Source organism: Boleophthalmus pectinirostris, unplaced genomic scaffold (genome assembly GCF_026225935.1).
Source record: "Boleophthalmus pectinirostris isolate CB_2022bp ecotype Guang Dong unplaced genomic scaffold, ASM2622593v1 HiC_scaffold_1, whole genome shotgun sequence".
NCBI lineage: Eukaryota > Metazoa > Chordata > Actinopteri > Gobiiformes > Gobiidae > Boleophthalmus > Boleophthalmus pectinirostris.
The window spans coordinates 14,400,839-14,415,643 of record NW_026570970.1 but is presented as its reverse complement, the minus strand read 5'-3'; the positions used below and the strand labels follow the sequence as shown (position 1 = coordinate 14,415,643).

At 38.3% G+C, this 14,805-nt stretch overlaps 1 protein-coding gene across 1 annotated transcript in view; it reads left to right on the top strand.

Moving 5' to 3' along the window:
* Positions 1–14,805, top strand: part of myo10l3 (myosin X, like 3) — a 134,796-nt gene that overhangs the window by 92,597 nt on the left and 27,394 nt on the right. Inside the window, exons 22-23 of the mRNA XM_055148531.1 lie at positions 6,943–7,049; positions 13,601–13,957. Of these exons, the coding sequence (XP_055004506.1) occupies positions 6,943–7,049; positions 13,601–13,957 (464 nt within the window). The remainder of the gene's footprint in view (positions 1–6,942; positions 7,050–13,600; positions 13,958–14,805) is intronic.

Sequence of the window (14,805 nt, the reverse complement as noted above, 5' to 3'; positions counted from 1 at the left end):
GACTTTTTCTTACACCCCCAACCACTACTACTACTACTACTACTACTACTACTACTACTACTACTACTACTACTACTACTACTACTACTACTACTGCTACTACTACTACTACTACTACTACTACTACTACTGCTACTAATACTACAGCTACCACTACGACACATGCCTAAACACATTCAATTTCTTAGCTTCCCTCACACAGTCACTACTACTACTAATACTGCTACTACTGCTACTACTACTACTAGGGGTGTGCATTGCCATGTGTCTGGTGATACGATATGTATCATACTATGCATGTCACGATACGATATATATCCCGATATATCTCGATGCTAAAACAAAGGACAATATATTGCAATTTATCAATAATTACTTCTAATAATATAATCATGTACACCTTCACAAGCACAAAATTGTTTTACATTGATTAATTAATTTATTTTTAAATCATGAGAACAATAAACCATGGAGTTTTGTGAAAAATGTGATTTTTAAAAATCGATTCAGACACATTTTGAATCAAGAATTGTGCAATTTATTATCTTGATATATCACTGATTCGACTTTTTCTTACACCCCCAACCACTACTACTACCACTACTACTACTACTAATACCAGTACTCATAAGGACAAAGATAAAAAAAAAATCTAAACTTTATTAGAAATGATGCAGGCGTAGTAACTTAATTAATATGTTAAAGAGGCAGTGTGTAACTTTCTAGAGATTGTACTGTATATCACATATGAAAAAACATACAGTATTTTATAGACTATAAGGCACCCTACTACTATTACTGCTACTACTACTCTTACTACTACTACTACTGCTGCTGCTACTACTACTATTATTACCACTACTACCAAACGCATTCAATTTCATAGCTTCCCTCACACAGTCTCTGCTGTTACTACTACTACTACTACTACTACTACTACTGCTGCTGCTGCTGCTGCTGCTGCTGCTACTACACATGCCCAAACACATTCAGTTTCAGCTGCAGAGGAAAACATGGATTCAGGGGCTAAACTCAACAAAAAGTGGCATTAATGTAAATAATACATTTAAACAAATTTTCAGATCTTATTAGCTCTCACATTCTATGAACAATGCTATTTCTACTGGAACAGCTGGGACTACTACTGCTACTACTACTACTACTACTGCACAATTCATACACAAAGTTATTCAAAGTGCTTTACAGAATAAGAAATACATTAATATCACAATACAAGTAAAGTGAAACATAAAATTAACATTAAAAGAGAAACTACTGCTACTACTACTACTGCTACTACTACTACTACTACTATTACTTTTATTTGAATTACTACAACTTGAACTAGAAAAACAACAAGAAGTACTACTACTACTACTACTACTGCTGCTGCTGCTGCTAGTGCTACTATTACTATTACTATTATTTGAATTACTACAAATTTAACTAGAAAAACAACAACAAATACTACTACTACTACTACTATTATTATTTGAATTACTACAACTTGAACTAGAAAAACAACAACAAGTACTACTACTATTACTACTACTACTACTGCCACTACTACTACTACTATGACTATTATTTGAAATACTAAAACTACTACTACTACTACTACTACTACTACTACTACTACTACTACTACGACTACTACTAATACTACTACTATGACTATTATTTGAATTACTTCAACAAGAAAAACAACAACAACTACTACTATGACATTAAACAGCTCTACCTTACATTTATTAAATTAGAGGTGTTTTTTTTAGGTAAAAAAAAAAACAAAAAACAAAAAACAGGCATTCTGAGCTGTAACTTGGCCTGGTTTGGTCTCCATGAAGACAGTAAAGTTTAATACCACACTGTGAAACATTCCAGACAAAGCAATAACATCCCCATGGAGAAAAACATTTAACCAAACGAACCCTCCACCAGAAAAGTTACACAATGCACAACGTTTAACATTTTCACCTGTTTCTGTTGCCAGTTTCTTTTTGGCACAGGCCTTAAACCTACTTCAGCTTTTGGGAAGGAGTCTGACACACACAATGCTCCCATGTTACAAATGTGATTGTGTGTGGAGGAAGTGAGTTGCCTGAATTAGGACGTGGTGACGCTGGGCTCCCGATCGCCACCGTTTGGGAGCACTTTGTTTTCTACAGACGGCGGAAGGATACGGACGAGAGGGGCGCTTCCTCTTCTCACAGGCTCGTATTCTGCAGCTGTGGGCGCCTTTGATTAGCGCTAACATCTGGGGCGCACATTCAAACCAAGGCCGACCCACCAAAACAGTTGATCCCCCAAAGACTTAAGCGTTAGCATTTCTAGCACGTAAGCCCAGATTCGCGTACACATGGATCAGCGTCAATCCACCACCAAGCTCCACTAACGATCAAATCCGATTATGTTCTTTAATACACGGCAAAAAGTAATATCTTTGTACGTTAAAAGTACTTAATGGTGCACTATGTGGGTCCACCACCTGCTTGTTTTTATGGATATTTCATTGCTCTGCCTCAAATGTCCCACAGTATGACATTAAACAGTTCTATTTACTTCGATTACAGGTCATTTTAGAGCTCAAAAATACCCAGAAAAATTCATTCTGACTGTGAGAATGTAACAATAACCGAAATATCGTGATATGGTATCGTCAAATTTCTCACAATAATATCGTGGACCATCACAATATATCGAATTACAAGTCTCTTTGCTTAAATTAAGAGTTATGGTGCAGCAATAGCTAAAAAAAACAGAGGGAACTACATAGACCATGATCCTTTGCTCCATTTCAGCGTAAACTACATGAAGAAATAACAGTTCTAAGCACTTTTAAGTCTTAGTTCTTTGGATTAAGTCTTGTCAAGACATTTTAAGAGGAAAAAGTTGCATCTTCCACAAAACATCGCAATAAATATCGTACCGTGTGATGTATGTCGTGAAAATATCGTACCGAGAGATTTGCATATTGTTACATCCCTAATCGTGAGCCTCCCTGCCGTATCGTGAGCTTTCCCACAGTATCGCAATAAATATCGTACAGTGAGTTTCATACCGTGACGATATCGTATCATGAGGCTTGGATATCGTTACACCCCTACTCTCCACAGATCTGACCTGTAATTTGATCTTGTTTGGTCTCCATGAAGACACAAAGGTTTAATTAATGTCATACCTGGGGGGACCGGGCCTTCTCCGCCGCTGCTCACACCCTCTGGAACTCCCTGCCCAAACACATCAGAGACTCATCCACACTCCCCATGTTTAAAAAAGCCCTGAAAACCCAAAACTTTCACTAACTGTCTTTTCTCTTGTTTGTCATTGTTTGTCTTCCCATATAAAGCGTCTTTGGGTATCTTGAAAAGCGCTATACAAGTGTTATGTATTATTATTATTATTATTATTACTGTGAAACATTCCAGTCAAAGCAATAACATTTCCATGGAGACAAGCAGGTGGCAAAAAGTTTCACCATAAATGTTACACGATGCACCTTTAAATTAAAAACATTTTACTTTTTTACCGACACAAATTTCATTAAATAAAACAAAAGTAATGTGGTAGTGCAGCATAACCGTACAGCTAGGCCTCCTTTTATTGATATTTTGGCCAATTTATAATTTAAATTCCTTTTATCTCACATTTTTAAATAACATTTTTAGTTATTTAGTTTTTATTTTTTTGCCATCATCATTTCCTTTCATCATCTTTTACTATTTATTATAATCTTAAAGCATAATTTTAAAGGCATTTTACTTTGTGTAGCTTCAACTTGGTCTGCAATCTGCTTGTCTCCATGGAGATGTTATTTCTTTGCCTGGAATGTTCCACAGTAGGGCATTAAACATATCTCCCTTGCATTTGTTCAGTTACAGGTGTTTTATAGCTCAAAAATATCGTAAAAACATGAATTCTTACCACGTGCAGGCTTGTTTCTCCATAGATCTGACCATTATCTGTCTCCATTGGTGTCACCACGTTTACCCTCCAGGACCGTCCACACAGTGCACCTTTAAAATCAAGAAAAAAATGAAGCTATTTTAATTTATGTAGATTTTGCAGTGTGTCTGTGATCTCATTAATGCCCAGGCAGCATATTTTTATGGCACAGGCTTGGCAGATGTGTTTGGGAATGTTCATATGTGGACAATATGTGCAATGATGAATGAAGCACAATTAACCCAGAAATGAGGCAGTGAAGAAACCACAAGAAGAAGTGGCCAACATTTGATGGTTAAATGAGTCTATAGGGGAAAATAACAAGCAAATGTAGAGCAAAACACATGATTTCATATTGTTTGATTGGGAAGTTCGTCAGCACATCTGAGAGTGAATCATTTAAAGTATTTCTGTTTATTTATTGTGGTTTATGTTAATAGTAGTTGCAGTTATATAGTTTTATGGGTTCTTTAATGAGTCAATGATAAATCAGGCCATAAAGTGTTTTTCTGAAGATAAAAAATATAAAAATTTCAATTAAAGTTCATATATTACGGAAAATGGACACTTGTGAGCTTTTAGTCATGCTGTTATCACATCAAAAACATATCTGGAGTTGTGTTTTGTTTCATTCACACATGTTTGAGTAACCCTTTATTATTACCATATTTTTCAGACTATAAGGCGCACTTAAAATCCTTTAATTTTCTCAAAACTCGACAGTGCACCTTATGTATTAATTCTGGTTGTGCTTACTGACCTCAAACTAGAGGTAAGATCTTAAGACCGAGCCCAAGCCCGACCCGACCCAAAATTCGGGTCGGGTCGGGCCTAAAATGTCAATCATTACTTCGGGTCGGGTCGGGTCGGGCTCGGGCTTCAAATAAATATATGTTTATAAAATGTATGCTAAAACGATGTGTGGATACTAAACTAAGGAATACTTGTTATAAAATAAATAATATGGATAAAACAGAGAAGTAATGTAATGTAATTGCTATTTAACTACTAAACAGGATCCGCAGAGCCAGAGCTCTGCGCACGTGAACGCCCCCTCTTAATTTAATAATCTTCCCCTCCGCAAGTCTGCATCTATTTTGACCTGGTATCCCCAATATGGAGGAGCAAGAAGTTAAACTAAAGGCAGGAGAACTGAAAAGACAAACACGCACCGGTAAGAGTGAGGTGTGGAAAAGCTTCAAATTGATTGTTGAAAAATGCTACAGAAACTTGCGTTGGCTTCGCTGAATGTCGTCAATGTGGCTTTGCTTTCATACGAGAGCAAAAAGACTGGCACCTCGACGCTGAGCACTGCTCCTCCTCCCGAGTCCTCACAAATAAAATATGACATTTCGGGTTTGCTTCGGGCTCGGGCCTGCAAATCAAGTTAATTGGTCGGGCTCGGGCCGGGTCGGGTTTTAATACCCGCGGGCCGGGTCGGGTCGGGCTGGATTTTTTAGGCCCGATCTCACCTCTACCTCAAACCAATTTTATGCGGTACACGGCGCTCAAAAATCTGTCAAAATGTTTTATTACGACTTTGGTAAACTACGAAGCTGCACCTCTTGATGGATTGTTGGAGCATCAAGGCTACCGAGCATCGAGGAGTTAGTCTGACAGAAGTTGACCGCATCAGCGCACAAGGAGCAAGCTGTTTTTTCAGGGCTATAAACCATTTTATTTAAATTAGCCATGTGGTTTTAAGTTTAGTTTCTGTAAAATTTAAACAAATGTGTGCAAAGCTGCATTAAACACATGAACACACACTGAATGTATATTTGAGTCATCCTTGTAGGAAATAAAAAAATAAAAAAAAAACTCGAATGATCCACCCACATTCACATTAATCATACACATTCACCAAGACAGGGAGTTAACGTGGGGAGAATTTCACCACAATCTGCCAATGGATCGTGTATGCCTGGGTTAAAATATCAGTCTCAAGTGTTGTCAGTTTGTTTTGCTTAAAACACATTATAATCCAGTGCGCCTTATAGTCTGAGCATTTTCAGTTTATAGTCCAAAGATGAAAATGCTTCGGATGTCATGAAGCAATAGTTTTCAAGTTGACAGCTCCTTTCACCTTTAGTTCAGTAGAGATTGACAGTTCCTGAGCTGAAATTATTCAAAAGACTCCATTAAAGATATATGAAGTTTAAAAACATAGTGAATCACTTCCTGTATTACCACATGACACCACAAGCTGGAACAGAGTGTTTTCAGTTTGAGAGAAGAACTCAGTGTAAATATGCAGGGTTTGTGTGTTACACATGTGTGAATGAAACAAAACACAACTCCAGGTGTGTTTGCGATGAGGAAACATTATAACATAGATCAGAAAATAGCGTAATATGAGCTCTTTAAAGTAAACATTTTAGTAGACTTGTGATATAGACAGTGTAAAGTCTTTATTTCTCTCTTCTCAGATGCACATACTACACACTTTACAGCTATGAAATACAACAAAATGGTGCGATATGAACAGAAAGTTACTGCTAAACTCTGTGCTTTAACACTAAATCCGCCATGACAATAACATAGCAGCATAATATCAGAGTATGAAGTAGTTTTTAAAAACATTTTCAAGTGTTTTACTAAGTTTGTGGATCGCTGTGTCCCATTGTGCAAAACTAGACAACTTTTCAGGAGTCAGGAAAGAGTTAACAAAGTTCTCTCTCCCCTTGTAAGAACACAATGGGTGTGGTCTTGTATCTGGACGCCTGCCACCATCCCTCCCCCTCATCTCTCCATCCCTCCCTCCTCTCTCTCTCTCTCTTTCTCACTCCCTCTCTCCTCTCTTCTCTTGCCTTTCTGCCTGTGCACGCCAGTCCTGCTCCCAATGCAGCGATAGCAGGCAGGCAGACACTCTGTTACTGACAATGCTTCTCTGCAGTGTTACGGCTCTCCAGCTCGTCTTTTAGCATAACCGCAGACAGCTCCGGAGACTGGATTTTATTTTATTTTTTGCAGAAAGTTTCACCACATCTTCTCTCACAGGTTTTTCTCAAAGAGGTCCTGGAGCAGACATTGGAGAAGGAGAGGGAGGAGGTGCGGCGGAGGGCTGGTATGGTGATCCGTGCCCACATCCTTAGCTATGTGGCAAGGTGAGTGCTCTGGACCTGGGCGGGGGCAGAGCGGCGGGGGTAAGAGGAGGAAGAAGAGGAAGAAGAGGAGAAGAGGAGGAGGGGCAGATAGGAGCGGGGCAGTTGAGTAGCAGTGACAGTTGGCAGTGTTTGTTTAGGATTGGGCTGGTGCACGGTCATGCCTCCTCACACGTGCGTACCTTTGCGATTGTCAGCACATTGGCGTTGCATGGATTAGTCTGCAGTATGCCGAGGGACTGGGTGCAATGCTAACTGATTGGACCGCTGAGACTGCCCCGAGTGGCATTCAAGCTACACGCTGTTAAAGAGGTAGCATATTTGAAACAGGGATCCTACTTTGAGTTTGCTTTTGTTGCTATTGTATTTAAATGCTTTATGGGGAAGTACACGTTGTACGACTAATGTAATGTAATGTAATGTAATGTAATTGACAGCTCCTATATTACACAAAAATGTATTCTTTTGAGCTTTTAGCCATGTTATAATGTTGTTACCTAATCAAAGCATACTTGGAGCTGTGTTTTGTTTCATTCACACGTTTGAGTAACATGTTTGTCTGCATCTCCTAAGCTCAAAATGCTCTGTTCCACCTTGTGATGTCATGTAGCTACCTTTTACTTTTGGTTCAGTAGAGATGAAGGTGTATAGAGTTTTAAAACACAATGAATCTCTTCCTGTATTGCTACATGACATGATTAAGTTGAAACAGAGTGTTTTCTGTTTGAGAGAAGAACTCAGCCTAAATATGCAGGTTTTTGTGTTAAACATGTGTGAATGAAACAAAACACAACTCCAGGTATGTTTGTGATTAGGAAACAACATTAAAACAGAAAATACTGTAATATGTGCCCTTTAAAGGTAGCCTGATTCATCAGCCGGTTTCACTTCGTGGAAACCATCTGACTTCGCAGCATTATGATTCATTTGCTTGACAGTAGACAGGTACTTCTTTTATTTAACCAATCGCTTCTATTTGGTCGTGACATATGTAATGCGCCAAATCCTGTAGGAAGAACGTCTTTCCCCTTAATGAAATTCACCAAACACTCTCTTTGTTTCGGCTTTAAATCCTCGATCTCGGGAATCGTTGCCAACACAGAATGTATGTCTTTGTCTACATCCATCTCAACCGCTTTGTTTACTGTTGTACTGTACCACAAAAGGGACCAAGACAGGCGCTTGAGTTTGACGTCATGACTTCACAGCTCTTCACTGATTGGCAGGTGCGCAATCTACAACTTCTGGGGTTCTTGGAAACCGTCTAGTGTATTCTGATTCCTGACCTAGTTGCTGGAGAGAAATGAAATTGAGCGGAAGTACTAGGTGGCGCCAGTCTGGCTACTTTAAAGGTGCACTGTATAACTTTTTGGGGGATCTGCTACCTGGAGACCTGAAGCCACATTACTAGTCATGTCTCTGGAGAGGCTCACAATAAGAATGCATGTTTTTTTCAACTTGTAATTCAATAAATGCACAGATTGATCAGTTAATTGCCATACTGTGGAACATTCCAGGCAAAGCAATAACGTTTTCCATAGAAAGTGGCAGGTAGGGGAGCCCCTATCAGAAAAATTCCACTGTGCGCCTTTAACATCGGTGTGTTTGAATGTTAGCTCTGCAAATATAATTAACGGCTGTTGTCTGGGGTTTTATCTGCTTGGGTCCTAAAGTGGCAGGGATTATCATAAGCACCCACATGCCGCAAAATTTAAGAAAAATCTGTAAAATTGTGTAAGAATTTTAGATCACGTTGAGCAAAGGTGTTTTGTACAGATTGTTATCATTTATTGTTTTGTGTAGTTGTGAGTTGGCACTGGTCTCTGCTGGTCTGTCAACTGTACGCTGCATCTCTCCTGGCACGATTCAAGCTCCACTGATGAAAATACGCTTTGTGTGTTTTTGAATTCACACTGCAAAACATCAGTCTACCACCCTGGATAACTGTCAAAGAGCCCATATTAGACTATTTTCTGATCTATGTTATAATGTTTCTTCATCACAAACAGACTTGGAGTTGTATTTTGTTTCAGTCACACATGTTTTACACACAAACTCTGTATATTTAGACAGACTTCTTCCCTCAAACTGAAAACACTGTTCCACCTTGTGATTTCATGTGGTAATACAGGAAGTGCTCCACTGTGTTTTTAAACTTCAGCTCTGGAGTTGCCAAGCTGAAGGTAAAAGGAGCTGTTTTGTAGACAGACTAATAATAAACTATTACTCGAACATGTCTGAATGAAACAAAACTCAACTCAAGGTATGTTTTTGAGGAGGTAACAGCATTATAACATGGCTTAAAGATCACAAGAGTCAATTTACGCAAAATTGTATAGCATATTATTATCCGATAATCAGAATCATGCTAATTGACTGGTCTTTGAGAGCTGAGAAAAGCACTTACTCATTGCAGTGAGTTCTCAGGATGCTCAGAGTGCGTAAAATAAGTGAGGAATATCTTTGAACTACTGCATGTCCTTTAAAGGTCCTACTTTACAGAAATCTGTAAAGCCATGTTATAATACTGTTATTGTGTCAAACACAAACATGGAGTTGTGTTTTGTTTCATGCACACGTTTGACATCTACAAAACTCAAAATGTTCTGTTCCACCTTGTGCTGTCATGTAGTGGTAGTTTTCAAGCCAACAGCTCCTTTTACATTTAGTTCAGTAGAGATCGGCAGTTCCAGAGCTAAAATCATCCAAATGATTCTAATGAAGGTGTATGGCTGTGAAATCAATCGAATTTTGATTCGAAATTTCAATTTGTGTGCCAAACGATCTCTGAACTCATATAATTGTGTTGAAACAATTAACTAGTTTATTTTGGGATATTTTTAAATAAATCAGTATATTTATTTAATTTTTTTAGTATAGAGATTGTAGAACAGCTGGATATATAGGTTATTTTGGATACATTTATGTTATTCTATGCCTTGTTTCATCTTTAAAGTATATTTTATTCATTTTATGTTTTATACATCCCAAACTGCTCTAAGGTACAGATTTGTAGCCTGAATTTAATTTCAGTTTGAAAGTTTTGCATAAATTATCAATAACAAAGTGTTTTTTGTTTTGGGGTTTTTTGAGAGAGAGAGAGACATGCTGAATGAATGCAACTAAAAAATATTTCCATAATCAGGTCCCTAGGTCAGAGTGTTTTGTGTTTGAGAGAAGAACTTTGCCTAAATATTCAGGGTTTGTGTGTTAAACATGTGTGAATGAAACAAAACACAACTGATGAGGAAACAACATTATAACAGATCAAAAGTGTAATATGTGCCCTTTAAATTTAACTAGTTCTGTTTTTCCAGTTTTTAAGACAGTAAAAATCAGCACCTTTAACACTTCTTATCTTCACATCCTGCCGTCCTGTAGTCCCCCTCCGCACAGTCACACTTCTCTTCTGCGCTTTCTAATCATGGTTGACCGTCATTTGTTGCCATGTAATGTATCGCCATCCCACCTGCGCTCCGCTGGGTTCGAGGTCAAACGGCGTCCTCGCAAAAAGCCCCGTTGGGACCGTACAATGATTCCGACGACAGAGTTCAAGTTGTGGATTCTACGCCTTTTCCGCCTAATCCTAAAACCACAAGTGAAGGGAAGTCCCCCCCGGACACAGGTCTCATTGTGTTATTACATGTAACACTATCTGTGCTGAAAGTGATTACTGCCCGGGCCAGGTGGGGTCGGGGGTCAGGTGGGGTTAAAGTTCACGGAGCTGGTGCATTGTGTGTGGTCTGGCTCTGAATCTCGTGTGTTTATGTGTGTGTGGGTGACAGGGCTTAGTCACAGGGCTAAACACAACCGCCCACATGGACTCTAGTGGTGAAACGTAACAAAGTAAAAGTAGTAAAGAACTGTACTTAAGTAAAAACTGAGGTCGAGTAGGTAGGTAGGTACGTTTTAAAGCGGATATGTTTTAAATTTACTTCACTACATTTGACACTACACATACTCTACTACATTTTTGAAAAGTAAAAGTATTTTTTATTGTTGTTTGAGCCCTGCTGAAAAGGCCGAGGGTTTATTTTTAACACGTTCATAGTTTGAGCAAACAAAAATATACAAATGAAAACCGCTAGAGTAAAAAAAATAAGTAAATAAATAGTTTCTGTTGAGCGAAATTCAGCCCAGATCTGTATAAAAATCATTACATTTGAAGTCTTTAGTGAAATACTTTTACTTTTTACTCTTTAAGCACATTTTTAAGCAGGTACAACTATAGACAGGCTACATTACAGGTCAGATCTGTGGAGAGGCAACCTATTTACAAAGAGAATTATTGTATTTTTGAGCAATAGAAACATGTGTAATGAATAAATTTTGATAAAGCAATAACATCTCCATGGAGACAAGCGGGTGACGGACACTCCACCAGAAAAATAGAGTACCTTTAAGTAGTTTTTTCATGTGATATTTAAACTTTTTATTCACTCCAGTATCTGTACTTTTACTTAAGTAGCAAACTTGATTACTTCTTCCACCACAGCTCAGCACAAAGTCGTTCTATAGGACACAAATATGAAATAATATGAAATGAAGTGTGCTGGATCTAAGGGAAAGAAGCCGAGAATTTGGTTGGAAACATGGAAAACAATATTAGTCACCAAATGGTTCGGTCTGGTTTCAGTTTCTTAACCTTTAGACTCAAGATTTTACTGTGCGTGTGTGTGTGAGGGTGGGTGAATCATTTTGGTCTTTGGGTGCGTTCATATTCACAGTGTCCTTGTTGGGTTGTAGTTTGTGCCCATTTTAGTCCTGATGGTAGTCCTCTTTTGGTCCTGTTTACAGTCCTGGTTTAGTTCAGGATTAGTTCCGGGTCTAGTCGAGTTTCTAGATGTTCTAATTGAAAGTGTGAACATACCTGTTGTCCAAAACAGCAGTAATTTGTAGTTTGTAAGAAAGTTTGTTTAGTCACAAATTAGGATGTAACAATCTCCAAATCTCTCGGTACGATATTATCACGATATGCATCTCACGGTACGATATTTATTGCGATATTTTGAAGAGGCTAATATAATTGTAGATAGGACACTTTTCTGCTTTTAAAATACCTTGACAAGATATTGGTGTGAATTATTTCTGTCATAATCCCAAGAATTCAAGAAAAAAACATTTTTCTTCATGTTGTCTGCACTGAAATGAATCATGGGATATGTAGTTCCCGATGTTCATAAGCTGTTGCCACTATAAAACCATGCATTTAAGCAAAGGAACTTGTAAATCGATATATTTTGACAGCCCACGATATTATTGTGAGACTTTTGACGATACGATATCACGATATTTCGGTTAATGTTACATCCCTAGTCGCAAACCATGTCTTGGTCGTAACGGGCTTTACTCTTGTTCCTTTGGAAGGGATTCAGTAACAGTAATATGTACATTGTGTGATCTAAAGACTTATTTCTCTTTTGTATCTAGAAGCACTTTCACTTTTCAGCCAGTGTTGGGAAGTAACTGAATACATGTACAGATAATACATATTCAGAATACTAATTTTGACTTGCTATATTCAGGTACAGTTCTTTTTTCATTTCATGGACCATATTTCATGGCAGTTTATAGTCTTCATATTGATCCGGGTTAGGATGAAATACAGTAGAATAACAGATGAGTTCTTTTTCCGTTGGCATTTATCATGTGAATGCTTTAACTACATGTCTAGTTACAATGTTATTTCCATTCTACCGTGGTATTTCTCTGATACAGATAGAACCATGATGACACTGTTCTATAAGACGTTTAGGGAATCAGTTTTAACTTTTTCGTTGGTCTCATGGTTTAGGAGCATCTCTGCTAAAAAAACAAAAACAAGAACTCCCTGAATCAGTTGGTTAAATGGGCGAGTGAGGTGATTGTCCGTCCTCAGAGCCGCCTGGACTCCCCGTACTCAAAACACTTACAGAGGATGTCCCAGAGTATTTTAAAAGACGTGCAACATCCACGAAACCCACAGTTAAGAGGCTTTTAGTCCCAAGATCTAGAGCGAATCATTTTAAAACGAGCTTTGTTCTAGCTGCTATCATACTTATGAATAAATTGTAATCTATTTATCTATCAATTTTAGTACGCTGTCTTGGAAAAATCATGTGTTTTTATATATATTTAATACTTATTGTGTTTTTAGCCAAGTGTGATGGATGAATTTAACTAATTGTTTATGGAATAAACCATTCTGCACTGGAGCACTGTAACACTTTATTTTGTAATTGTGTTTTTATACGTGTTTATTGTACAATGAAATATGAAATGTTGGTCCAGCCTCTCAAATCTGCAAAACAAATTCACCAAATTTCAAACAAAGCAACCTAACCTAACTTATAAACAGTGATGTGAAGAATACTTTAAAAATGTATTTAGTGACAGAATACTGAATAATATAAGCAATTCATATATCCCCTATAATCTCAGTTATTTTGCTATTACTTTGCTGCATATTGTAATTTATTAAAGGTCCTATGTTACTCAAAATTGACTCTTGTGAGCTTGAACAATAAATGATTAATAAATAATGTTTATCTTTTCTATTTTTTTTCTTTTCCCAGGAAACATTATAACAAGGTTCGATCCAGCGTCGTCACCATCCAGAAGAACTACCGCGCCCACTTTTGGAGACGCCTCTTCCTGCGTATTCGAACTGCCGCCATCATCCTCCAGAAGCACCACAGGGGTCAAAGGGCACGCTCGCTCTACCAGCAGCTCAGGGAGGAGAAGAGGAGGAGAGAGGAAGAGGAGCGGCGGAGACGGGAGGAAGAAGAGGAGAGGAGAAGGATGGAGGAGGAGAGGCTGAGGAGAGAAGAGGAGGAGAGGAGGAAGATGGAGGAGGAGGAGCGGAGACAGAGGGAGAAAGAGGAGGAGGAGAGGAGGAAGGAGCTGATGGAGAAACAGAAAACAGATGACAGGTGTGTGTTGGTTTATAATGATTTTATGCTATTTTAATTATAAGGAAGTTTGGACTAGTCAATTATTTTGTTCTCAGTTTTACTCAACTTAGATGCAAGTTGGTTCTTAATTATGTTCCTTAAAAATCTATATTGTTCCACGTTTACTTTTTGTGCTTTTGACCATATAATGTTATTCCCCCATTAAAAATAAATATAATTTAAAACTAGAAGTTGCACCATTGGTACTATAACTACTTCTATCTACACAAAACTTCTACTTGGGTTTGAGAGAAGGAATACATACAATCAGAGGCTCGGGCAGCAACTATAGTTTTCTGCTCAAGACTATTTTTGAATGAAGACAGTACTTCATTAGGATTTCTTTATGTACTTTATACCAGGGGTCCCTAACCCCCGGGCCATGGACCAGTACCGGGCCGTGGGTCATTTGGTACTGGGCCATAAAAGCGCGCACCCCCTCGTCCCATACGGCCCTGCGAACTGTGCCTCCTCCAGAACTAAACCAGGACTAAAACAGGTCTAAAACAGGTCTAAAACCAGGACTAAACCAGGACTAAAACAGGTTTAAACCAGGTCTAAACAGGATTAAACCAGGTCTAAACAGGACTAAACCAGATCTAAACCAGATCTAAAACAGGTCTAAACAGGACTAAACCAGGTCTAAACCAGGTCTAAACCAGGACTAAATCAGGTCTAAACCAGGTCTGAACCAGGACTAAACCAGAACTAAACCAGGTCTAAACCAGGTCTAAACCAGGACTAAACCAGGTCTAAACCAGGACTAAACCAGGTCTAAACAGATCTAAACCAGGTCTAAACCAGGTCTAAACAGGACTAAACCAGAT